At 45.0% G+C, this 26,868-nt stretch overlaps 1 protein-coding gene across 7 annotated transcripts in view; it reads left to right on the forward strand.

Annotated features, from left to right (window-relative positions):
- The window catches only part of LOC127010420 (sodium-dependent dopamine transporter-like), a 71,563-nt gene that overhangs the window by 3,681 nt on the left and 41,014 nt on the right, over window positions 1-26,868 (forward strand). The window contains exons 1-5 of one of the 7 annotated variants that reach the window (XM_050884488.1): window positions 1,985-2,278; window positions 2,381-2,707; window positions 20,973-21,107; window positions 24,423-24,577; window positions 26,249-26,415. In XM_050884488.1, the coding sequence (XP_050740445.1) occupies window positions 2,515-2,707; window positions 20,973-21,107; window positions 24,423-24,577; window positions 26,249-26,415 (650 nt within the window). In that variant the 5' untranslated portion in view covers window positions 1,985-2,278; window positions 2,381-2,514. Of the gene's footprint in view, window positions 1-1,984; window positions 2,708-20,972; window positions 21,108-24,422; window positions 24,578-26,248; window positions 26,416-26,868 lie in introns of those variants that run through there. The other 6 variants (XM_050884486.1, XM_050884490.1, XM_050884491.1 and 3 more) reach the window with 6 other exon arrangements.

A 26,868-nucleotide genomic window follows, 5' to 3' on the forward strand; every position in this document is an offset into this window, starting at 1 on the left:
AAGGATCAGGAGGAGGAGGAAAGGATGGCTGAGGAGGAAAACAAGACGTGAAGGACTCTCTGGCAAGGCTCATTAGTATAACAAGAAATCATCGAAGCAGACCTTTGTGTGTGAGGCATGTCCGGCGTCGCTGCTCAGAGGATGCTTCAGAGTCAAGACGATCTCTCGACCATGGGACAAAGCAACGAGAGGAACAAACGAAAGAACATGAACACGTGCCATCGGGAGAATCAACAACTTCGATCACATCAAGAAAGCAAAGCAAACACGTCACTGAACGACACTGAAGTAGCACGAAAGAGGCAATACTTTAATTAAGCCAAATTAAGAAACATGGCAAGAGAGGGAGAGAAAAAAGAAAACACTGCATTAACATAGAAGAAAGGAAGTCAAGAATCGAAATCAGACTAACAACACAGCAAGGAAGAGAACAAATAATTACTACATCAACATTGCGATTAACAGATAATGAGTACATATGTTAAGCCTGTAGAGTGGTGTTAAGGTAGAAAAGAACGCTGACGTCAAGCCCTGGATGAGTAAAGTAAACAGAAGTAAACAGAAGAAGGAAACAAAACAAATAAACATCGACGGAGCAAGCCAGAGAGCCGAAACAGTAACTAAACATCATCATACGTAACAAGACAACCACGCAGAAAAAATTTAGACTACCACAAGAAAACAACAACAAAGTGATATAAACAAGTCACTCAACCACATTAGCGCAACATTCAGATGACATACACTAATAACTGGAACCAAAGCGACGCACATGATATTCCAATGCGTAAAAATAAAAAAATCTAACGTAACATGATCTTGAACGTTAGTAAACTGCTGTAAAATGAATCGGTATTTGAATATGTAAACAGTAGACAGCTGCCCATATAAACGAAGTAGGAAAATCATAGAAGTGGGTTTAGCTCATAGCACCATACACCAATGAGTCGTAAGTTATAAGCAGAAAGCTATAGTCTTCCAAATATGTCGAGGCCGGTCTGGCGTAGGCTCCCGCGGGTCCTTTCCTCCCCTCTGCCTTGCCACACAGCCCCAACACCTATCTCTTCCTCTCATATGTAAGCTATAGGTAACATATGAGAGGAAAAAATAGGTGTTTGGACTGTGTGGCAAAGCAGAGGGGAGAATTGGACCCGCGGGATCCAACGCCAAAATGGACTCGAAAATTTGGTTTCACAATAAATACTGTGAACGGAAGGCGCCGAGACCCTACAACTGAGACACGCATATATAAGGAAGCCACGAGAAGTAATTACGTAACCTCAACAGTAAGATATCGAGCGTCGGACACAAATACTTAAAAGTGGGAATTACTGTCGAGAACGTCCATAGAGACCACTCCAAAATGTCCTCCGGCGACCTCTCATTTTTCTCTGGGCTTTAAAACGAGTACTAGTGTGTGTGTGTGTGTGTGTGTGTGTGTGTGTGTGTGTGTGTGTGTGTGTGTGTGTGTGTGTGTGTGTTTGAGAGGGAGAAAAACGTACGAGGATGAAAAGGAAACAAAAAAAAAAACTTTCTATGGGTGAGTCGCATCTTGAACTTGAGGCACTTAGCAATCAGCGGAGAGAGAGAGAGAGAGAGAGAGCATCAGTACCCCTTCCCCCCCTCCCACTTCCACCCTCGGGCAGTCAAGAGGCTGAAGGGGGGGGGTAAGGAGGAGGTGGAGCAGGTAACGACGGGAATAATGACTGCTAATTACACTGGGGGGGCGAGGGGGGAGGTGAGAGGGGCGAGAGGAGGGTTAATTAGTAATCAGTGGATATTGTTGACGGCTTAGCGACGAAGAAACTGCTTGTGTGCGTCTTCCTGCATATGTGTGTGTGTGTGTGTGTGTGTGTGTGTGTGTGTGTGTGTGAAGCTATACACGAGGATGAACAACCGTCTCCTCTTCAAGCATCCATCAACGCTTATACCCCTGTGACCGCCTCTCCCCCTCCCCTCCCTGGCCCTCTCGACGCAGCGGTGGCCTTGGCGTCATCGCAGTAGCTTCGTCGAAACACTACGCTGCCTTGACGTCACGAGGCGGCCACCCGATAGCATACGCCGTGCACGAACCCGTCGGTAGATAAGACTGATGGGTGCGCAGTGCCGGCGTGGCGAGGTATATACGAGGGTCAGGCGAGACTGGGCGGTGGGAGACGATGCGACGCGCGGCCTAGTGAACCTGAGAGAACCTGACGCGGAGGCTGAAGTATTTGGCTGTCGTGGTGGCCTCCGGTAGTTTGAGCACCTGTTAGTGGTCGAGGAACGTTTAGCGATGGTTAGTGGGCCTGGTGATGCATGTGCCCAGGTGTGCCAGGGACAGGTGGTGGTGACCTTTGGCTGACTGTGTCCCCGGCGGTGCTAACGAGTGTCTCCCCAGCAGCGTGCGGGCGGCGGGGCGGGGGCAGCAGCGTGTGAGACCGCCGCAGCGCATGACGCTTACCCCAGCGCTCCGCCACGGCCAGTCAGCGCTCTCGGACGTCAGCTGCAGCGTCAGGAGCCAGTGAAAGGAGCATGGCGGGCGGCGACAGCAAGAAGACGGTGGTGCCCTGTGGCGAGCGGGAGGTGCAGGCTGTCAAGGCGGGCGACGGCGAGGACCGCGAGACCTGGGGCAAAAAGGTGGACTTCCTGCTCTCCGTGATTGGGTTCGCCGTAGACCTCGCCAACGTATGGAGGTTCCCCTACCTCTGCTACAAGAATGGTGGAGGTGAGTGTTTGTTTCTGTTTGTTTCCTGGGCGAGGTGGAGGTCTCTATTCTTAAACGTATCGGGCTTCCATTACGACTATTCCACGAGGCCACAGAGATGAGTAACCGAATTTTCATGGATGATTTTCTCTTTAGTGTTTGCTTCTGTTTGTTTCCCGGGCGAAGTGGAGGTCCCTATTCTTACACGTATCGGGCTTCCATTACGACTATTGCACGAGGTCACAGAGATGATTAACTGAATTTTCGTGAGTGATTTTCTCTTTAGTGTTTGTTTCCGTTTGTTTTCCGGGCGAAGTGGAGGTCCCTATTCTTACACGTATCGGGCTTCCATTACGACTATTGCACGAGGTCACAGAGATGATTAACCGAATTTTCGTGAGTGATTTTCTCTTTCAAGGTTTAGAGGTTGGGCTAAAGTATCACCAGGATCACAAAACAGTCCATGAAAATCCCCTTAACTTCTACGAGAGGCTTTTAATCAGGCGAACTGAGGCGCCGATACATTTGAGAATACGACCTTAAGTTTATAGAGGAGGAGGGAGCTTGAGGCGAGTGAGGTATGTCCTACGCAGCGTTGCCAAATCGTCGTACTCTGAACATTGCATTGATCATTTTTAGGCTCCAAGACTCCCGCAACCACACAAAAAACGATAGAACATTAAAGTTAGCGTTTGAACTGTTATTTAATGATGCTGTTTGTGTTTTTTGCTTTAGTTATCGGTCAGAAACTACGATAATGAAATGCGATGAGTACGATAATTTGTCAACGCTGGTCCTACGTCAGGTGTTACGATCTGCAGTCATTCCTGTTCATCTTGGCGTAGCGCAGAGTGAAGGACATGCAGGATAAGGATGCAGGGGGGTGTTTAGCTACCTTTGTAACTCCTTGGTGGTGGGTGTCGAGAGGCGGCGAGCGGTGATTGCCAAGTGATCGCTCTTTCCGGAAACGAGTGAACGCGTGTATCGCTGCGTCTTTGTTCTTGGAGACGGACCCTGGATGCATGGTAATTCTTGTCCTACCATGTAACCGTCTTAGAAATGAACGTTCACTGTGGTATTGAGTTTCGTGCAGCATCAACCTTCTTTCTTCGTAATAATGATGTTTGGGAGAAAGAAGTATAACGTTTATCGTAGTGGTCAGGAATAACATATTGCTTGTGAAGTGCGTGTCGAAGCTTCCTCTCTGGCCTGCTCTTCCGCTTACTGGCTCCTAACACCTGCTGAAGTTTATGAGTGGACAGATACAATTTATATCTGCTGCAATTTCCTCTCCTCTCCTTCCCTCTCCTCTCCTCTCCCGACAGATAAAATTTACACCTGTGCTGCTCTCTTCTCTCCTTTCCTCTCCTCTCCTCTTCTCTCCTCTCCTCTCCTTTTCTCTTCCCTGTACACAGAATGAGTACCACGTGGCAGAAGTATTGCTGGCTTTAAAAGTTTGTACTATCTTTGTTTACGTGTGTGTGTGTGTGTGTGTGTGTGTGTGTGTGTGTGTGTGTGTGTGTGTGTGTGTATGACGTCTTTTCATGTAAATTGTCTAGTACTTGCACTTGCCATTCTGAGTGGATGTTCGTACTGTGCGTGTGTGTGTGTGTGTGTGTGTGTGTGTTAAGTTTGATGTTTTGATGTATAAAACTTATCTTGACACTGATATCGCATGCAACAATCTCTCTCTCTCTCTCTCTCTCTCTCTCTCTCTCTCTCTCTCTCTCTCTCTCTCTCTCTCTCTCTCTCTCTCTCTCTCTCTCTCTCTCTCTCTCTCTCTCTCTCTCTCTCTCTCTCTCTCTCTCTCGTCGCTTTGGCTCATTGAGAGACAGAAAAGTATTAGTTTCTACCTTTTTGGAGATGAAACGATGGAGGACGGTAATTGGACGTCCGGGAGATAAGGCGATCGTGTGTGTGTGTGTGTGTGTGTGTGTGTGTGTGTGTGTGTGTCTGTATATGTATTCCACTCGTTCGTTTCGCATGTGCCTAGACTTTTTTTTTTGTTTCCATATCACAATCTATATATATATGTCACTGGATGTAAGTGTGTGTGTGTGTGTGTGTGTTAGGGTGGGGGGGTCAAGTGATCATGGAGGTATATATGGCCTTTACAAGTGCCGGTATAGTGCTAAGCCGGTGTCTGTCCGTGCGAGCTCTGACTGGGACGAGAATATTGTGGTGTCTTGTGGGTCTTGTGCGGGGAGGGAGGGCGAGTGGGAGTAGGTCTCTATGGCGGTGGCTTACGGAGGAGGGACTTGCCAAATTTCGTTACATTTATGTGGTATCGGTCCTGAAGGGTGGGCAGATTCAGCTGGGTGAGTGCGTTCTCATAGTTGGTGTAAGAACTGCTAAAATTCTGTCTTGTTGATGGAGGAAGCCCAAGCAGGAGAAGCATAGAGGAGTCTGGGGAGGATGAAGATGGTGTACAGATCCTTTAGCGTCCTTTGGGGGACTCCCAGTGCTTTCATGAGCCTCAACATGAAAAGTTTGTAGGTAGTCGCCCTGGTGATGGTGGTGACGTGCTTGCCCCACCCTAGCTTGCTGTCGAAGGTAATTCCATGTAGTTTGGTGGATTCAACCCCCTGCTGCTCGTGAGGGCCAACCTTCAGGGCTGGCGGTAGGGTGGCAGTGGTGGAGATGTGGAAATGCATCACCACCGTCTTGTTGGTGTTGGTGGTGACGTGGTTGTCTTGCGTCCAGCTCTGCAGTCGGTCCAGAATGTATTGTAGGGGCGTGTAGTCAGTGGCTGTGTTGTTGATGGAGATGCCCTCTGTAGAATCATCCACGTACTTCCAGCGATGTGTGTGTGTGTGTGTGTGTGTGTGTGTGTGTGTGCGAGAGAGAGAGAGAGAGAGAGAGAGAGAATACGAACCAATATGTAACGCAAATTTGTTGAGACACACACACACACACACACACACACCGAGGTCAGCGCCAGAGGGTGCCCCGCGGGTCATCTGTCTGACCTAACACAATCTGCTAGCCACGAATTAGGTTACTTCGTCCCCCTCCCCCCCTCCCCCTCCCCCCTCCCCTTCCCTGCCCACCCCTCGCCTTCTCCTCACCCTTATCTCATGGCAGTCACGCATCCAATCTCCCACACTCTTACCTTACTCGTACTCCTCTTCGATATGACTTTTTTTTTCGATTTTTTTTTTATTATATCTTGTCACCATTACGTAGATGTTTAGTTATCTATTGCCTCCTCGTCCTTATCGAATGTGTGTGTGTGGGGGTGGGGGGGTTGGGGGGAGGGGTTGGAGGTATGAGTTTGTGTGTGGAGAGAGAGAGAGAGAGAGAGAGAGAGAGAGAGAGAGAGAGAGAGAGAGAGAGAGAGAGAGAGAGAGAGAGAGAGAGAGAGAGAGAGAGAGAGAGATTTGTACTGACCTTCCTTTCCGATTCCCGTCTCTTTTCACACAACTTATTAATCATTTCATCTGCGCCGTTATTTAGTATTTATCCGTCAAATTAACATTATTAAGTATAATTATTTCTTATCGATTTTTTTCGTATTGTTTTTTTTTTTCTTTGTGGATGTTTGTAGGTGTAAGTGTGTGGGTGAGAGTGTATGAGTGAGGGTGCCGGAGAGTGGGTCTGTGGGTGGGTGTGGGTGTGGGTGGGTGTGGGTGTGGGTGTGGGTGGGTGTGGGTGTGGTTGTGGGTGTGAGTCTGGGACGGTCAGAACAATGCAGTTTTTTTCAGCGTTCTCTCTTTAATCTTATGTTTCTTTCATTCGTCTCATTCATTCTCTAGTTCGGTTCTTCATTAGCCTCCATTCTCTACTCTCCTTTTTCTTTATTCTTCATGCTTTAGTCGTCTTTCGAAAATCCCGTGCTTTTTTTCTCTTCTCTCATTCATCATTCAAGCAGGTCTGGGTGCGAGAGGGATTAAGGGGTCTTAGTGAGCTCTGATCTCCGTCCAAGGGCACAATGCATTCAAGCTAGAAATCGAGCACACATGGTACTGGGTTTTATTTCAAGGAGCGTGAGCAACAGAAGCGCCGAAGTCTTCCTCAAACCATGTTTAGCATTAGTTAGACCTCATCTTGACTATGCGGCTCAGTTCTGGTCACCTTACTATAGAATGGATATCAAAATGTTAGAATCGGCGCAGAGGAGGATGACTAAGATGATTCCAGGGTTACGAAACTTGCCATACGAGGAAAGACTCAAACAGTTAAACTTGCATTCTCTAGAAAGACAAAGGGTACTTGGAGACATGATCGAGGTTTATAAATGGATGAAGGGCTTTAATAAGGGGGATATTCATAAGGTTTTGCTGGTAAGAGAACCAGGTAGGACACGTTGTAATGGGTTTAAACTGGATAAATTCAGATTCCTCAGGGACATAGGCAATTGTTTACTAACATGAGTGGAACAGACTGAGCAGTCATGTGGTGAGTGCCAATACAATTGTCACTTTCAAAAATAGATTAGATAAATTCATGGACAGTGATATTAGGTGGGGTTAGATTCACGGGCGCTTAGGTTCAAAGGAGCTGCCTCGTACAGGCCTACCGGCCTCTTGCAGACTCCTACGTTCTTATGTTCTTTTGTTCTTATTCTCTTTGTAGTCTCCTTCATTCCTCTCCACTTTGCACTCCTCAATCATTCCTCACCGTCGATGCGCCCTTCATGTCGCCTCCTCCCGCCGCCCCGCCATCCTTTCAGCTCCTTCCCCTCCAATAAGGACTCATTCCCCTCATCATCTGTCGCGTCGTCTCAGGGGCAGAGAAAAGAAAATGGGAAGTGGCGGCGTCTTCTTATTCCTTTTTTTTTTTTTTTCCTGCGCGCTCCTCACTCCCGCGCGTAGAGGGAAAAGGGAGAAAAAAATTGACGCTCTGGAAAAGAACCGTCGATTTCTTTGTTAATTTTTTTTTGGGGGGGGAGCCATTTTTATTTATTCTATACTTTGTTCACTGATGTGTAGATGTATTTTTTCTTCTTCTTTTCTGCTTGTTCGTGTTTTTGTTCGTGTTTTTTTAGTAGTTTTAATAGTAGTAGTAGTAGTAGTAGTAGTAGTAGTAGTAGTAGTAGTAGTAGCAGCAGCAGTGGTAGTAGAAGTAGTAGTAGTAGTAGTAGTAGTAGTAGTAGTTGTAGTTGTTATTGATGTTGTAACAGCAGTAGTTAAAGACTATTAAAACACTTATGACTTTTTTTATGCTTTGTCTTTATATTTTTTGTTTCATGGTGGAAATGTTGAATTACAATTTTGGACAAAAAAGAGGAAGACAGGAGCAGGAGCAGGAGGAAAACAGGAGGGAAGAAAAATGTAACAGTAACAGGTGGAGTAAGGTGGATAAGGAAGGAAATGAAGGTGGAAAGAAAGAGGAGGAAGCAGGTAAACAGGGAGATGATAAAAGGGGGAGCATAAGGAGAAGAAAATGAGAAAATAGAATAAAATATGTGGTATGCATTTTCTCTCTCTCTCTCTCTCTCTCTCTCTCTCTCTCTCTCTCTCTCTCTCTCTCTCTCTCTCTCTCTCTCTCTCTCTCTCTCTCTCTCTCTCTCTCTCTCTCTCTCTCTCTCTCTCTCTCTCTAAAGAGAGAGAGAGAGAGAGAGAGAGAGAGAGAGAGAGAGAGAGAGAGAGAGAGAGAGAGAGAGAGAGAGAGAGAGAGAGAGAGAGAGAGAGAGAGAGAGAGAGAGAGAGACATTGTAAGCTAAGTAGTTCTTTTGTATATTTTTCTTTTCTTGCAAGTTGATAGGTTGATGTGTGTTTGTTTGTGTGTGTGTTCGTGTGCGTGTGCCTGTGTGTGTGTGTGTGTGGCTGCATACACAGAACATTAATATCTCGCTTTCATAAACACACAAATAAACACACAAATCTTTCAGTGGTGTCTCAAGTCCATTATGAATTTGCCTTGACTCTCCCTTCGCTCTTTTACTTCTTTTTATCGTTTTCCTCTCTCCGTGGGCGCCAAACTTTCTTCCCTGTCTTTAGTTCTCGCCCTTTCCTCCTCTTCCTCCTTCCTTCCTTCCTTACTCTGCTTCTGTTATGCTCAAATCTTCTTTTATTTATATTTTTTTTCCTCCGCGTCAGTCATCCACTTTCCCGTCATCTCACATTCCAATTCCATTCCTCACTTCATTCCCTCTTCAAGAACCTTCCATAACCTCCTCACCTCCCTCAGCATCCCCCCGTGTCCCTCCTCCTCATGGTAGCAGAAGGAGGAGGAGGATGAGGGGGAGGAAGGGAGAGATGGAGAGGTCGATGATTGATCAGGGTAAGATGCAATATTCCTCGTCCTCCTCCTCCTCCTCCTCCTCCTCCTCTTCATTTTCTTTCTCCTTTTTCCAGTATACAATTTGATTCGTTAGTAATGTTCAATCTTATCCACTCATATTTTTCAAGTGAGAGAGAGAGAGAGAGAGAGAGAGAGAGAGGGGGGGGTGAGGTAGGGCAAGGATTTCTGGTTTTGTATTCTTTCTCTTCTTTTTGCTCCTTCTCCTCTGCCGTGTGTGTGTGTGGGGGGTTGAGATGTAGAAAAGAAGAGAGAGAAAAATAAAGGTAAAATAAGGAACAGAAAATGAGTTTGAGGGCCAGAGAGAGAGAGAGAGAGAGAGAGAGAGAGAGAGAGAGAGAGAGAGAGAGAGAGAGAGAGAGAGAGTTTTAAAGGGGGAAAGGAAGGGAGGGGAGGGGAGGCGTGGATGTGTGTGGGGAGGAGGGGGGGGGGCGTAGGAAAGGAAATCTCGGTCGGTGGGAGGAAATTGAAGGCGACACTGTGAACTTGACCAATTATCTTCACTTTCCCCGTGTGTGTGTGTGTGTGTGTGTGTGTGTGTGTGTGTGTGTGTGTGTGTGTGTGTGTGTGTGTGTGTGTGTGTGTGTGTGTGTGTGTGTGTGTGTGTGTGTGTGTGTGTGTGTGTGTGTGTGTGTGTGTGTGTGTGTGTGTGTGTGTGTGTGTGTGTGTGTGTGTGTGTGTGTGTGTGTGTGTGTGTGTGTGTGTGTGTTAACGGGTGAAAATGGAGATGTTAGTTTTTTTTCCTAGTAAATTATGATGAAAAAGACAGACAGACAGACAGACAAGCAGATAGACAGACAGACAAGCAGACAGAGATAGACAGACTAAAACATAAACAAACCGACTAACGCGCGCACAGAGAACCGGAATCTATACCCAATCATTGTATTTCTGCACGAACACACACACACACACACACACACACACACACACACACACACACACACACACACACACACCTTTTGATCAGTACAACGCCAGCTAAAATAAGGCTAATAAAAAGCTTCTATACCCTCTGATGAGAAAGAAATAGGTAGACGGAGGAGGAGGAAAAAGGGACCCATTCTCAACCTTGTAATGAAAGAGGGGAGGGAACAAGGAGCAATTAAAGGAAGAGGAGGAGCGAGATGAGAGTAACCCCGCTTCTCACAACCTTACTGCTCCCTCACTCTCGTTGAACCTCTTCCCTCCTTCTCGTAAACACCCCATTTCAGGTTTCGGCTCAGTATTATGTTAGACATTTATAGGTGACAGGGGAAACTCGGCTAAATGGGAGGGTGTAGTGTTAAGAGGGTTGGATCTGATTGGGATTGTTTTGACTAGCGCGTTGTGGGATGGAATACACTTGTTAGGGCATTGAATTCAGTGTAGAGGCAGAGGGATAGATAATTTGACTTTGGTGGATATAGTGCGTTGTAGAAGTAGAAGTAGTGGCAGTAGTAGTACTAGTAGTGATAATAGTAGTAGTCTTTAGTCCAATATTAGACCTTCGTAGCACAGTGAAAAAGTTTTGGTCAGGAAGCTGCAGGAATAAGCGAAGTACAAGATATCAGAAGAAACATAGGCTTGCCCGTGAAAATGTCAGGACGGGAAGAAACAGAGGAGTGGGCGTGGCAAGATAAGATTAGATAGACGAGATACTAGTCCAGAGCTGTGTAGTTTATGACGCAGAGGAGGCAAGCTGTGTCGAGTGTAAAAGATAGTATAGCCTGAGCAGAACTGACAAGACAGAGACTTAAGAGAGTGACGTTGGTTGATGAATGAGAGTGATAAGGAAGCGTAGAGTTGAAGGAGCGTTAGGTTAGAGGTTGACGGGCAGATGAGGTAAGGAAGAGGAAGAGGAAGATGAAAGCTCTGAGGTTGTGAGTGGAAGATGGTGAAGAGGGAGATAAAAGAAGGCGAGGCTGGTTAAGGTTTAGGGGTGACTAGTGTGGCAAAGAGGAAGGTACCTAAAAGAGGGAGGTTAGTGGATTGGGCTGGAATATAGGGTGGAAGTGGTGGTGGGAAGGTGGAAGAAGGGAAAATATCAGGATTTCAAGGTGGGGTTAAAGGGAGGAAAGGGTGGAAGGGGTGGTGGGAAGGTGGAAAAAGGGAAGATATCAGGATTTTAAGGTGGGGTGATGCGGAGGGGGAAAAAAGAGATGGAGATTTGTTTGCGATTGAGGGTAGATGGATGACAAGGAAGAGGGAGACGAATGAATATGTGGTGAAGGGGGGAGGTGGTAAAGTGGGGAAGGGATGGGCGGGGAGCTGGGGGAGTTGGGAGAGAAGGGAGTGAAAGGGGTGGCGAAGAGGGAGAGGACTGGACGTGGGGATGGAGGTGGGAGGGGAGGGAGGGGGTGTTGTGGAGAAGAGGGAGAGGGGAGAGGGAGATGGTGGAAGGAGGGATGGGAGGGAGAGAATGGGGTGGAGAAGAGGGATGCTGTTTAGATGAAGAGACAGAGCTGGGGGGTGGGGCGGGGCGGGGCGGGGCGGGGCGGGGCGGGGTGGGGAGGGGTGGGGTGAGACTTGGGGAGGGGCGGGGAGGGGCGGGGCGAGGCGGAGGGGAGTTAGTAATAAGTGACGTCACATTCTCGTGAGAGCGGCTTAAGCTTAGAGTGGGAGGGAGCTTCTTTCCAGAGCTTATGGGGCACGCGAGAACTGATGATGATGACCCACACCGTCACCACCACCATCACCACCATCACCACTACCACCACCATCACCATCACCACCACCATCACCACCATCACCATCACCACTACCATCACCACCCAGTGCATGCAGTACGGTGCGGGACGGTAATATTCTCGTAATTCGAACCATAGTTAATACCGCACCGTAATTCCGTACCGTACTTGAAAAAGGAGTCAGTACCGTTCTAGTACAATGAATTTCGTACTCTTTTCCGTACCTACACAGAATAGAGATGGGGAGTTGTTTGAGATTGAGGGTAGATGGGTGAAAAAGAAGGGGGAGATCTACACACAGTTTACGCACACATGTTCACACAACCACTTACACATATAAATACATGTACACATACATGTACCTACACAATCTACACATAAGTACACACACTTGTAAGCACAAACATGTACACACATATGTTCACACACATGTTCACTCAGTGTTCAAAAATGTATATAATTTACTTCTACTTTGTGATCACACACACACACACACACACACACACACACACACACACACACACACACACGTGCGCCCCCCCCGCCCCCCCCCCACACACACATATGTCTGTGCCGTACCGAACTACATGCCCTGTCACCACCATCACCAGCAGCATCACTACCATTCAGACCATCACCACCACCAGTCCAACACCATCATCTCCATCTCATCAGCATCACAACCATTACCATCGTCATCACCGTCACCATTACCACCATCACCATCAGTACCATCACCATCACTGGCATTATTATCACCACTACCATCACCATGAAGATGGCGCCACTATAAACACTTGCCTGCGCCATGACGGGCTGGGGCCGAATACCATCCAGGCCCCTCAAGCAAGCCTTCCGGCGTAATAGGCGGAGACGTGAAAAAACAAACAAAAAAAAAAACAGCTTCAGTACCATTCAAACCACCACCACCACCACCACCACCATCATCAGCACCATTCATTCCATCACCGTCATTACCACAACCATTCTCATCAGTTCACCCAAATCACTATTGCCACCATCACCACCACCACCACTACTACTACCATTACGACCATCACCATCAGTATCACCTCCGTCACCATCGCCACCAACAGTATCATTAATATTAAAACCATCTTCACCGTCACCACCACCATCATCACTACCATCACCACCGTCATCACCACCACCATCACCACCACCACCACCACCATCACTACCATCACCACCACCACCATCTCCATCCCACCATCACCACCCCCATTACCATCCACTTTCCCATATCAACAAATTTATCACCCCGTTTCCTTTTTTCTCATTCAACCTTTAGTCCACCACCACCACCTCCATCCTCACCTCCCAACAACCATAAAGAACACCCACCACCACCTCCACTCTATTCTTCCATCTCCTCCACTCATCTATATTTCATGTTTTATTTATTTATTTTCTTTAATCTATCCACTTTTTATTTAGCTTTCTCTCTCTCTCTCTCTCTCTCTCTCTCTCTCTCTCTCTCTCTCTCTCTCTCTCTCTCTCTCTCTCTCTCTCTCTCTCTCTTCTTAAGGAGGTCACAACTTTTCATTAGTCTTCCATCTCCGCCTCCTCCTCCTCCTCCCCATCCTTCCCCTCCACCCCCCCCTAGCCACACATTGTATAGAGGCGAAAGATAATTAGAAAAACAAGAGCGAGTCAATAATATAAAGAAAGCCAGAGTGGAATGTATCGTTACCAAAGAGAGGAGGCAAACATATTAATTAAGGCTATACAAAAAAATGTTACTTTTATATAGGAGAAAATAACTCGTGAATCTGCACTGTAATAAAAATTCGGGCTTACGTTCAGAAAATCCAGAGGGGAGGAATGACAGAGAGAGAGAGAGAGAGAGAGAGAGAGAGAGAGAGAGAGAGAGAGAGAGAGAGAGAGAGAGAGAGAGAGAGGGGGGGAAAGGGACAGAGAGAGACAGGCAAAACGCAAAACCATGACAAAAAGGACAGTATCAGAGAGAGAGAGAGAGAGAGAGAGAGAGAGAGAGAGAGAGATTCAAAACGCAGAACCATGACAAAAAGGACAGTATCGGAAAAAAAAATAGACGAAGGGAAGGGAAAATAAAACTAATGAGTGAGATATTCGATAAGGCATTAAGTCAACGACGAAATTAGCCCACAAATTAATAGTCAATTGGCGGTATTTTCATTTCCCGGGCCGGCCATTATTTTCCCACCATGAGGGGATGATAGAGGGGCTGTTAATTATCGCCCTGTGTCTGTTTGCTTCTCTTCCTCTCCCTTTCCTCCCTATATCTTCCTTATTCTTTTATTTTAACTCCGACTCTCCTCTAACTTGCATCTTTTCTCTCCCTTTTCTTATCCTTTCCTTCCTCTTCATTTTCCCTTTCCTTCATCTTACTTTCCCCCATTTCCTTCCTCGTACCTTTCCCCTATCCTTCCTCTTACTTTCCCTCCTCTTCATCCTCCCTTTCCTTCCCTTTGCTAGCCTTACCTCCCTCATATCTTTCCTCTCACCCATTCCTCTCCTCTACGTATGTCTTCCCCCTTTCCTTCTCTTACTTTTCCCCTTCCTTTCCTCTTCTTCCTCCTTTACTTCCTCTCATCCGTACACTTTTATTACTTCACGCTCTATTGTTCCTTTCTCTTAGTCCTAATTCCCCTTCCTCCTTAAATTCTTTCTTATTTACTTCATATTTTCTTTTGTATATCGTCTTTTCTTTTTACTTGTCTCATTTCCTATTATTTGGTATATATCATCTGTTTTTCACTCTTCTTTTATTTTTCTTCTACATTTCTTTTTTTTATTCTACATTTCCATATCTCTATCTTTTTCTGTTTTTTTTTTTCATGCATACGATCGTCATCATCTCTTTCCTTTATTACGTTTTTCTTCAAATTTCTCTTTCATTCCTCTTCTTTTTCTTCTTCCATCCAATCGCTTCTGTTTTTTTTTTCTTTCTTTCCATGCTCTGCTATAATCCTAATCTCTTGTTCTGTCTCTCTCTCTCTCTCTCTCTCCAACTAGTATTTTATCATTTTTTGTCCTTTTCCTTTCTACTTTCCTCTTTTTCCTCTTTCATCTTCTTTTCTCTATTTTCCATTCCCTATTCCTATTCCTTTTCTCCTTCGTCCCATATTCTTTTTTCCTATTTCTCTATTTTTTTATTCATATTCCCTTTATTCCCTTATTTCCTTTCCCCTTTATTCCATTCTTCCTTCTAACTTTCCTTTTTTTTCTTTCGTTTGCTCTTTTTTTCCAAGCCTTTCCATTTCATATCGCCTTCTTTCTTTCCTTTTTTTTCTCTTTTCAATTATTTTCCTTCTCCTTATTCCTTCTTCTCCCTTTTTCGGTCCCTTTATTTTTCCATTTGCTTCGATTTCTTTCAATTCTCCTTCACTCCTTTATCCGCTTATTTCTCTCTTTTCCCCTTCGCTTGCCTTGCCCTTTCTTTCCCCTTTTTCCTAATTTCTTATCCAATTGCTTCCATTCTCCTGTTCTTTTCCTGTTTCCTATTTCCCTATTTTCTACTCCTTTCGCGTACAGTTCCCTCCTTTTTCTCCTGCATCCCTTTATCTTTTTTCCTGTTTTTTTTTTATTCTTCCTTCCCTCACTATTCGTTTCCTTTCTCCCCATTCTTTTTCCCTCCACTATTTTTTCCCTTTGTAATTCCTTTTCTCTTCCTTTCCATTCATTTTCCACTTTCATTTTATCTTCCATTCCTTCTTCATTATCTTTTTATCTTCCCTTTTCTTTCCATTCCTTTTCCCTTCTCGTTTTATCCTTCATCCCTCTTTCCTTTCCTCGTTATTCCTTCTTTCTCATTTTATCTTCCACCATCTTTCCTTTCCTTTCCATTTCTCCTCCATTCACATTTTATCATCCATCCCTCTCTCCTTTTCCCCGTCTAACCTTCCACCTCCTCCACCTCCTCCTCCTCCTCCTCCTCCTTTATTCCATCTTATCCTCCACGTCTTCCTTTTTTCCTCCTCCCTTCCCTTCCCCCTCTGTGACCCCTCCCCCCTCGTGACACACACTTACATACTCCCCCCCTCCCCCCCCGTCCCCCTTCTGCCCTCATTTTCCCCTTCTCCTCCTCTCCCTTCTCCTCTCCCCTATCCCTCCCCTCCCCTTTTTTGCCACAATCGAGGATGAAAAATTGACTGGTAGGAATGGATGGATGGAAGGGGGAGGTGAAATGTATGTGGAGAGCGTTTTTTTTTATTTCCTCTCTCTCTCTCTCTCTCTCTCTCTCTCTCTCTCTCTCTCTCTCTCTCTCTCTCTCTCTCTCTCTCTCTCTCTCTCTCTCTCTCTCTCTCTCTCTCTCTCTCTCTCTCTCTCTCTCATTTACTTTTTCTCTCTTAAATTTCCCGTTACTTAATTTCTTCATGATTTAAGTTTTTTTTTTGCATGTCTAGTTTTTATTTCTTTCCTCCTTTATCGTATCTCACCTATTTATTTCCTTGGGTTAATATCTGATAACTCTTTTTCTTTTCTCTTCCACTTCCTCTTTTTATTCTTTCTTCTTTGTGTGTTCTATTACCGAGTTTTTATAAGTGTTACCGTATCTCACTTATATTTTTCGTTAAGTCTACTTCTATTTACTCTTTTCTTCTTTTTCTCATTTTCTTCTCTCGGTTGTTATTTCCCTCCAAGCCTTTCCATTTCTCGCCTTCTTTCTTTCCTTTTTTTTCTCCTTTCAATTCTTATCCATCTCCTTATTCCTTCTTCTCCCTTTTCTGGTCTCTCAGCCACGCTTCGTCTCATCCTCATTTTCTTCACTTCGTCTTCTCCTTAACCTCACATTTTTGGCATATTTTTTTATCTTCCCCTTCATATACACTTCTCTTACCTCTCTGTTTCTCTTTTTCCACACCATTAATTCTGCACTTAAATACTATATGTTACTGAAGAAAAGGAGAAAAAAACACGTCCTCTCCGAAAGAAACAACCATCTCCCTATTTACGTGTAACTGCAAAGGTAGATTCACCTCTTAAAAAAAAATGGGTTTCTTCATTTTTCTTTTCCTCACTATTCGTTTTCTTTTTTACATTCTTACATTACAAGGGGAAACAAAAACAGTGGGGAAAAAGAATGAGGGAAAGAAGTCCGCTTGTCTCTCTGCTTGTGTGTGTGCCTGTGTGTGTGTGTGTGTGTGTGTGTATGTCTGCTTCTCTGCCTCCTCTTCATCTCCTTCCCACCTCTTCCTCAGCCCTTCATCCTTTCTTCCTCCTCCTCTACCACCTCCTTCTCATCCCTCCCCTCTCACCACTACCCTTCCTCCTCCTCCTTGGGACATTGTTAAGGGTCCAGCACAGTGTCTTGGCCAGTGAGGACCATTATTTTGGCCACTGTTATACTTGCCTCTCCCTCCCTTGCGCCACAATGGTCCGTGTCGCAGAGTTTTAAATAATTTCCTGCGTCTGCCATCCTTTGAGTCGAGTGTTGGAGTTAAGACGAGAGGGAAGTGGGAGAGGGAGAGGGAGGGTGGTAAGGAGAGAGGAGAGATAGAGGAAGGGAGGGAGGAGAGAGTGGGATAGGTTGAAGGCATGCGGTGTGGACATGTGTGTTTGTGTGGTTTAGGGAAAAGAATATAATGTTTAATAAGGAGAAAGCAATGCGAGGTTGGTAAAGGGAACGGACGGAAGGATAAAGAAATTGCACGTCAAGAGTATAAAAGATGACACTGATGAAGGAGGCGGAAAAGACGAAGAATGAAATGGTGGAAAATAAAGAATGAAAACCTGCCCGTGAAGGAAAGTTAAAAGAATTCTTAGAGGAAAGTGTGTGAGGATGGATAAGAGAGTGAAGGTGTTAGGGGAGACGGAAGGATGAGATTTCACAACGAGTAACGAGAAAGAAGAAAAAGAAGAAAAAAAAACGAAGAAAAAAGGGAAGAATTAAAAAAACACACACACACACACACACACACACACACACACACACACACACACACACACACACACACACACACACACACACACACACACACCGTCACTCTGGGTCATCGGAAGGCACGCGGGTTTCTAGGCAAAGTAATTACCTGCCTCAATCTCGATCATATACCTTTCCTGCTTCTACCGACCCCCCCCCCCCCCTCTTACCCCTCCTCCTCCCCCCGACCCTCCCCTTATCCCCCCCCTCCTCCCCCCAGGTATTCAGTCTCACGTGGTCCTCCCTTTCACTTCTTACCTTCACACCTTTCACTCCTCTTACCTGTGTGGACGTGATCAACAGGTGGGCAGTAGATGTTGAGGAAAGGAAGTTCAGGGAGAGTAGAGAGGGGAGGCCGAGGTGAAGAGCAATAGGTATAGGAGAAAAAGGAGGAGGAGGAAGAAGAGGGAGTGGGACAGTAGGCCTAGATATATCAGGAGTAGTAGGTTAGGGATGATGGGGAGGAGACAAGTGACGTAACAGCAGGGAATAAATATAAAGCAATGGAAGCAAGAATATGTAAGAAGAGAATGAGAAGTTAGCAAGAGGAACAGTCGTTATAGGAGGACGAGAGGATTAGGGAAGGGAAAAGAGGAAGAGATAAGTTACGATAGCAAAATGAGAGTAGATGTTGATGCCACCTAAGCCCACACATCTGACAAGGCCTTCGTGGATGTTGTGAGCACTTCCACTGGTAACTTTATGACCCTGATGGTAGTTAGACAAAACCCTCTGTGCCATGAAAGTGAAAAATAAAGAGAACTTGAACAATCTCCTCTCCGGCCTTTGGAATTTGTTGATATGAGGGGAGAGAACGTCTAAAAAAAAATGCCATAAGAGTAGAAGGAAGGACACGTAGCAAGGGGAAGGGACGAAGATGCAGAGAGGAAGAAGAAGAAGAAGATGCGCAAGAAAAAAAGATCGATAGGAAAAAGATCAATAGAGGCAAGATGTAGGCCAGGAATAATGCCGTTGAGGAGAGAGGGAAGGCCTAGAAGGTTATGACTCCCACGCAACAAGGAGAAGGGAGGAATATAAGCAGAGGAAGCGAGGTATAAGGTAGTGAGGGATAACAAACGAAGGATAGAAAAGAAGAAGAGAATAAATGAGGATGAGAAGTGAAGATGTTGAGTATGACAATTATCTTCCTTCCCTCCCCCCAAAAATGTATATGGTGAGCGATTACCAATGGAGAGAGAGAGAGGGGAGGGTGGAGGGGGGGTGTTCTGAACGATGTGCATTGGCAGGGATGGAGTACGAGCAATCACGGAGGGGAGGTCTCGGGAATAAAAATGTTCCCAGTGATGATACGCGCAACCACTCCCCTCTGTGTGTGTGTGTGTGTGTGTGTGTGTGTGTGTGTGTGTGTGTGTGTGTGTGTGTAACAAAGCATACTCTGCAGAAAAATCCCATACACAAAGGTAAAAAAATATATGTAAAAAAATATTAATCTTGAATAGAGACGAAAAAAAAAGAGTAAAGCAAATAAGAGAAAGAATTAAAAGAAAAAGAGAGAGAGGGAGGTAAATTTATGAATGAAAGCTGAGGAAGAGAGTGTTTTTAATCAATTAGAGTTTGTTATAGTTTTAAAGTATAGTTTATTTAATCATATTCGGCGCCGCTTGACCTTGCAGTTGCGGCGCCAAGACCAAACGCCACAATAATCTAATCTAATCTGAGGATGAGAGAGAATGTAACCAGGTATCCGGACACCTCTCCTCCCGAAATTGACCTCTTGTGATTCTTTTTTGTAGGAGCAACGAGTAGCGGGCTTTTTTTATTATTGTTTCCTTTGTGTGTGCCCTTGAGCTGTCTCCTTTGTTGTAAAAAAAAAAAAAAGACAACGGGAAAGCGAAGGCGTTGCATGATCATATATTTTTCTTGCCTCGTGTTGCTGGTGTGTGCTTTTACTGTGTGCTCGGGAATGTCTTATACGAGGCGTCTGATTATTGCCTTCTGTCTCGTGTGCGGCAACAAAAAGCTAAGTTGCGATGAAATGGCTTGAAACTGTGAATAGAATGATAATTGTAAGGAGCTTGAAGATGACAAAGAAGAGGAGAAAGAAGAGATAAAAGAGAAGAAGGGAGAGGAATAATAGTAGTAGATGTAGAAGGAGGAGGAAAAGACGAGGAGATAGAAGAGAAGAAGGGAGAGGAATAATAGTAGTAGATGTAGAAGGAGGAGGAAAAGACGAGGAGATAGAAGAGAAGAAGGGAGAGGAATAGTAATAGTAGATGTAGAAGGAGGAGGAGGAGGAAGATGAAGAGAAGGAGAAGGAAGAGGAAGAGTAGTAGTGGTAGATGTAGAAGGAGAAGAAGAGAGAGGGAGAGAGGGGCAGTATATATAGGAAGAAGAGAAGAAAGGAAAGAAAAAGAATATTAAAGGAAGAAGGAAGAGGAAGAATAGACGCAATAAAAGAGCTTGGAAACGTGAATAGACCGATAATTGTAAGGACGAGTAAGAAGAAGAAGAATAGGAGAACAAAGACGAGGAAGAAGAGGGAGAGGAGGAGGAGATCTAGGAGGAGGAAGAAAAGGAGAACAAAGGAGAGGGCCAGTTGATGAAAATGGAAGATAAGGAGGGAGGATGGTAAGAGGAGCAGTAGATGTGGGAAAAGGAGGAGGAGGAGGAGGAGGAGGAGGAGGGAGAAATGCAATAAATATAGGAGAAGGAAAAGGAAGAGAGGAGCAGTTGGTATAGGAGGAGAAGGAGGAGGAGGAGAAAGAGGGAGAGGAAGAGTAGATAGAGGAGGAGGAGAAGGTTGAAGAGGATAAAGATGAAGAAATAAAAAAAAATGGAGAAGGGAAAGACAGAAAATACATTACTTATCACACCAAGATACTAATGGTGTGATATGAAAAGTGAGTACTGTTATAAAACTGAAAATAACGAAAGAGATAACACGGGTCCAGCCACACCGAGTTATCGCAGAGAAGTAAAAGGTTAATGAACAAGAACAAGAGAACGCAATCACGGGAACATTAGATAATAAGAATGAAGAGCATGTTCCAATGAAAAAATATGCAGTAGTTGTAGCAATAGTAGTAGCAGTAGTAGTAGTAGTAGTAGTAGTAGTAGTAGTAGTAGTAGCATTATTATTATTAGTAGTAGTAGTAGCAGTAGTAGTAGTAGTAGAAGTAGTTGTAGTACTGATAGTAGTAGTAGTAGTAGTAGTAGTAGTAGTAGTAGTAGTAGTAGTAGTAGTAGTCGTAGTAGTAGTAGTGACAGTAGTAGTAACAGTCCTGCCATCTCGACTCCCTTTCACATTTTTTTTGTTGTTGATGTTGTTTGGTTGATGTTAATTCTAAGTTACTTGCCTAAAAAAAACTTCGAATTATAGAAAGGCTAATTACGCTCCACTAATCATTATACGAAAGCCTTTGCATGTAATTACCATCATGAAGAAGTGTTTCAAGTGTTTCAAAGGCTTCCCTGTACCCCCCTCCAGGCGCCTTCCTGCTGCCCTACTGCGTGATGCTGGTGTTGGGCGGCATCCCCCTCTTCTTCATGGAGCTCGCCCTCGGCCAGTACAACCGCAAGGGCGCCATCACCTGCTGGGGCCGCCTCGTGCCGCTCTTCAAAGGTAAGCAGGCGAGGGAGATACATGAACATAGGGAGGTAAGGAGGACAAATGATCGATGTATGTAGCCATTAACCTCAAACAGACCGCTGAACAAAGTAGTTTTTTTTTTATGTGCTGCTTATAGCGCCGGTAACCTTTCTTCAGGGGCCTCTTGAACGACGCCAATGTGTTAGTGGCGTAGGCGAATTGTGTTATAGTGGCTGCCTTGATAGTTGACTTGCTTGGCCCATGCTACGCCCCGGTGCTCCTCTTGAACGAAGTCGCTGAAGTTAGGGGTGACTGAAGATCTGGGCAGCATGTGGGCAACCTTCCGCCACTCAGCGATGGTTGGGTATTGTCAGCGTTCATCAGTGGGACTCGAACTCAGTTAGGTCCCCGTGCACCCTGACTCACTCTGTCACTTCATATAGACAAATGAAAACAGGTAAACAAAAGCAAGTAAAAAGAGAGACAGGTAGAGGGGGAGCTTTTTAAAGGACAAGGAAAAGGTGGACAGCTAGATTAGAGGAGGAGACGGAGATGCAGACAGAGGGACGTGGAGGTAAATTGATTAGTGTGCTTAGTACATAGAAGTAAGAAGACGGAATGGTAGGTAAAAAAAAATGCTCGCGCGTGCACACACACACACACACACACACACACACACACACACACACACACACACAGAGGGAAGAATAAATGTTTAGACAGATTCCTTCATAAAGCTTTCAATTCCCGTTTCAAAGTCTCGGTAATCCTATCCTTTCCTATTCAGTAGTGTGTGTGTGTGTGTGTGTGTGTGTGTGTGATACGAAGACTGGGCTATTCAAATGAGGTGTTAGAGGAGAGAGGAGGAGGAATAGGAAGAGAAGGGCAGAGGGGAATGGGAAGGGAGGGTGGCTGAGCAAAGGGGGGGCGGCTCTCCCCTTGGGAAATGAAAGAATAACATGACGGGAAATCACTTTATGCTGGAGTAGGGGGGAGGGGGGAGGAGGGTAAGAGAGGGATTGCGGGACTAAGAGGAGGAAGAGGAGGAGGAGGAGGAGATGAAATGATTTTGAGGAATGAAAGAAAATAATGTAGTAAGAAGTATAGGATTGCTGAGAGAGAGAGAGAGAGAGAGTTAAACCAGACACAGAGATTTTTCCTGAAACTTTTTTGGAATAGTTGAAACGATTATTAATATTTCATCGAGCATTCTCTCTCTCTATCTGTCTGTCTGTCTCTTGTCTGTATATGCGTTTCTGTTCGTGTCTGTATATATGTGTTTTTGTCTGTATATGTATGTTTGTCTATCTGTCTGTCACACACACACACACACGCACACCTACACGCACACACAGACACTTGTTGCATTGCCTCGCGTCCTCTGCGCCTTACCATTCCACACACACGCTCCCATTACGCAGAAATTCTTGGTGGCTTTTAAAGGGCACCGAGGAGGACTTCCCACACATATCAACACACACACGTCAAGGTCAGGGCACGTATCAAACCTTCAGCACCCAAGTTACACATATTTGACAAGGCTTTCGTAGGCGTTGTGGGCATCTCCAGGGGTACTCTCATGACCCTGGTGGTAGTGTGACCCTTCTTCTGTATCATGAATGTGAAAAAAACTCATACAAACCAAATTAATCTCGTTTTAGGCCTTTGGAAGTAGATGATATTGGAGGTGGAAGCATCTAGGAATACCGCCCCGGAACCTGACACATAAAGATACATAGTACGAATATTTTTTTCATCATCTTTTTTTGTGCTATTCCAGAAAATTTAAATGTCCCTACTCGTTATTTTCTTTATTTTCTTTTACATATTTTTTTTTGAGGAGGGCGGAAGGAAACGTCGCTTTGGGCTTTCAGATTAGGTATATTAAATTGAAAAGATCCAAGTCTCAGGGGGGAGAGTGAGGTGGGGGTTGAGGGAGGAGAGGGGGCAAGGGGGAGGGGGGAGGAGTGGTGGTATGGGGGGTTCCTTGCTCAAAAGATTGCCTGCATGTGTACCGTTGTCTTCCGCTGAGATCTTCCTCGAACCGTTTCATTCTGCAGTCTCCGAAATTAATCTTCTTCCGTGTTTATTATTTTTATTTTTATTTTTTTGTAATTGTTTGGAGGTTATAATAAGTCCCAGTTCCTTCCCCTTTTTCTTCCTTCTCCTCCTCCGTCTACTTTTTCCTCTTCATTTTCCTCTTCATACAGTCCCCGTCATCTTCACTTTCCTCTTCTAGTTCCTCTTTTCCTTCCTCCTTTCCTGTGTCTTCTGTTTTCTTCTTTTTCCTCTTCATTTTCCTCTTCATACTCTCTCCGAGATCTTCACTTTCCTCTTCTACTTTCTCTTTTCCTTCCTCCTTTTCCTGCGTCTTCTGTTTTCTTCTTTTTCCTCTTAATTTTCCTCTTCATACACTCTCCGACATCTTCACTTTCCTCTTCTAGTTCCTCTTTTCTTTCCTCCTTTTCCTCCGTGTTTTTTTCTCCTTGCTCCTCTTCACACTCATACTCTCCTTTACCCTCACTTTCCACTTCTAACTCTCCTCTTCTTTTCCTTCCTTTTCTTCCTCCGTCTTCTTTTGTTTCCATGTTGCTACTCTTCACACACTCTCCCACACTCTCACTTCCATCTTCTAACTCTTCTCTTTTTCTTCCTATTTCTTACCCTGTCTTCTTTTTTTCCTTGCTTCTCTCCACAGTCACACTCTTCCACTTCACTCTCCACTGTTAACTCCTCTTTTTTTCTTCCTTTTCTTCCCCTGTCTTCATTTTTTTCTTGCTTCTCTCCACAGTCACACTCTTCCACTTCACTCTCCACTTTTAACTCCTCTTTTTCTTGCCTTTTCTACTCCCTGCCTCCCTCCATAACAGCTCTCGTAACTCACATTATAAATCCAGATCCTTTTTTTTTTCTTTCATCTCCTTCCTTCCCTTCTTCCATTCTTCCTTTCCCGTTATTTTTTCTTCTTTCCTTCCTCTCATTCTCTCCTTTCCTTCCTTCCTTCTTTCCTCCCTTCCCTGCCTCCTTCCCTTTTTTCCTTCGTTGTTCCATCCTATTTTTCTTCCTACTCTCCATTCCTTCCTTCATTTTCTCCTTCCTTCCTTCACTGTATTCCTTTTCTCCCTCAATTCTTCATTCTTTATATCTTTCCTTCCCTCCTTTCCTCCCTTTCTCCCTCTCTCCTCCCTTCTCTCCTTCCCTTAACGCTCCCCCTCACCACAAGCCTTATATCCTACATTCTAAATCAAACCACTAACCTTTATTTTTCTCTTCCCTCTCCCCCCGTCTCTCCGCCCCGCCACACGCCTCCCCTCTCCCTCCTCTCCGGTGGTGGCGGCGGCGGTGCAGGAGTCGGGTTCCAAGTGGTGTGCATCGCTTTCTACGTCGACTTCTTCTACAACGTGATCCTAGCGTGGAGTCTCCGGTTCTTCTTCGCCTCCTTCACCACTGACCTCCCCTGGACCAACTGTAACAACGAATGGAACACCGTCAACTGCAGGGAGGTAAGCAGAAACAGGGAAAGCAGGATTAGGAGGAGGATATCTTATTAGGATTGACGATTTTTGGCGATTTTGGAAGAATGGAAGAATGGCAGGTGAGATGATTCAGAGGTAAGCAGTAGCAGAGAGGTTGTAAAGCGTGAAAGAAAGAAGAGGGGATAGGAAAAGGGGGTAAATGAACGCGATGATATAGAGAGGAAGTAAAGAGCAAAAGAAAACAGGAAAAAATGAGAATGGAACATGACCTAATACAAACGGGTAAGCGGGAACAGGAAAAGAACATGGAAATAGAAAGAACAGGAGGGAAAAAGGAATATGACCGATGCAGAGGTAAGAAAAAGCAGTAGAGCATAAAAGAAGGAGGAGGAATAGGAGATGCAGACAGGAAAATAGAACCTGACCTGTTGCAAAGAGAGTAAAATAAACAGGATAAGAAGTGAATGAGATGTAGTCCCGAGAGTTTAACAGAAGCAGAGAGGGTGTGAAAAATGACAAAGCAGGAGGTACAGGAGAAGCAGGAAAATAGAATGTGACCTCATGCAAAAAACATGAGCAGAAACTAAAGAATAACATGGAAGAAGCAGGAGGAAGAGTAGGAAGAGGAGAATGAAAAGCGACCTGATCTGAGAGGAAGCAGGAACTATATAAAATTAAGGAAAGGGAACAGAAAAAGCAGGAGAAAGAAAATTTGGGAGGCACAAGAGAAGGAAAAGAAAATGGAGAATGTGTGAGGAATGTTAAAATTGTATACATAGAAACTAACGAAGAAAGGGAGAATGAAAATGTGAAAGAAGAAAGAAGTAGATGGAGAAACTAGATGTAAGAGAGAGAGAGAGAGAGAGTTTTCATAGCCCGGTTCCCTATTGGTCAAAGTTAAGACATCTGAATACATATTGAGACACAGCTTAGCCTCTCTCTCTCTCTCTCTCTCTCTCTCTCTCTCAACACATATGGTACTTAAGTTTTCCATATTTTAAGTCAAACGTCTCCCTTATTTCCCTCCTCCCTCCCTGCTTCCCTTCCTCCCTCTCTCTCTCCCTCCTCTTTCCTCCCTCACTTCCTTTCCTTCCCTCTGAATTAATTTATGTTCCTCAATGTCGGAGGCAGAGGTATGGAGGAAGGGAGGTAGAGTTTCTGTCCCCTTCTTCTTTCCTTCCCTCCATCTCCTTCCCTTCTCTCTTCCCTCCCTATCCTCCTTTCTTCCACTAAACAATGTCCCGGCCTCTCCTCCTCCTCCTCTGAGACCGTAAGAAAACAGTCACCCGTTGTATTCCTCTTGACTGAGAAAAAATGGGAATGTGTGTGTGTGTGTGTGTGTGTGTGTGTGTGTGTGTGTGTGTGTGTGTTTAAGATAGAGATAAGTTATTTTTTTTACCTTTCAAGGCCACTCAGTAACTTGCTAAGTGTTCAGATTACTGTTTTTTTTTTTTTCTCGTTCAGTCGCCCGAATTGATTTGTTATGTTTGTGGTGTTGGTCTGAAGTTCGAGTGTCGTTGGCGTTTAAAGTTACTCGCCGTGCTTCGTCCTTGACAAGCCACACATTTTCTTGCGTCTGCCGTACCCAACACACTGCGGCTCAAATAAAAGTTCAGTTAATGAATCACGCAGGTAACAATAGCTCCCACCTGGCCTTGCACCTGTCCCGCCACTCACCTGTCCTCTCCACGCCCTCAGATCGGCAGCCAGGTGCCCGTCATCGAGAGCCTGCCCAACACCTCCTCCTCGCCCTCCTTCTCCCCCCTCTTCCCCTCCAATGTTTCCTCCCTGGACGCCATGGAGATAGCGGGCGCGGCGGGCCTCGTCCCCAACAAGACCACCTCCCCGGCCGAGGAATACTGGACGTGAGTTTACAGAAGTTACACCTTTAATAATTCACTTACTCCTATATTTTCTGTTAAAGGCTGTAGCGTAGTAGTTCCATTGTTTGCATTTCATATATCTACCACTACTATTATTATTATTATTGTTTTTATTGGTATCATTATTATCACCTTCATTTTTAAAGATTATTTGTATCGTTTCTCCTTTACTTTGCATTTGATCCAGACTGACTTTTTTATTTTGATTTCGAGAACTGCCTCCACTATTTTCAATTTTCTGTGAATAATATTGATCCGATTATGCGACTCCATGGTGTAGTGTTTAGCGTGCCTACCTACGAATTCGCGGGCTTGGGTTTGATTACCGGCCCGGGAAGTCTGCGTGCCGCTCACCCAGCTTATCATCCCCTTGCTCGAGTTGGTCAATAAAGGGTACCTGGGGAAACCTGGGAAAAGTAAACTCTTGGAACCCGG

The sequence above is a fragment of the Eriocheir sinensis genome, chromosome 43 (assembly GCF_024679095.1).
Source record: "Eriocheir sinensis breed Jianghai 21 chromosome 43, ASM2467909v1, whole genome shotgun sequence".
Classification (NCBI taxonomy): Eukaryota; Metazoa; Arthropoda; class Malacostraca; order Decapoda; family Varunidae; genus Eriocheir; species Eriocheir sinensis.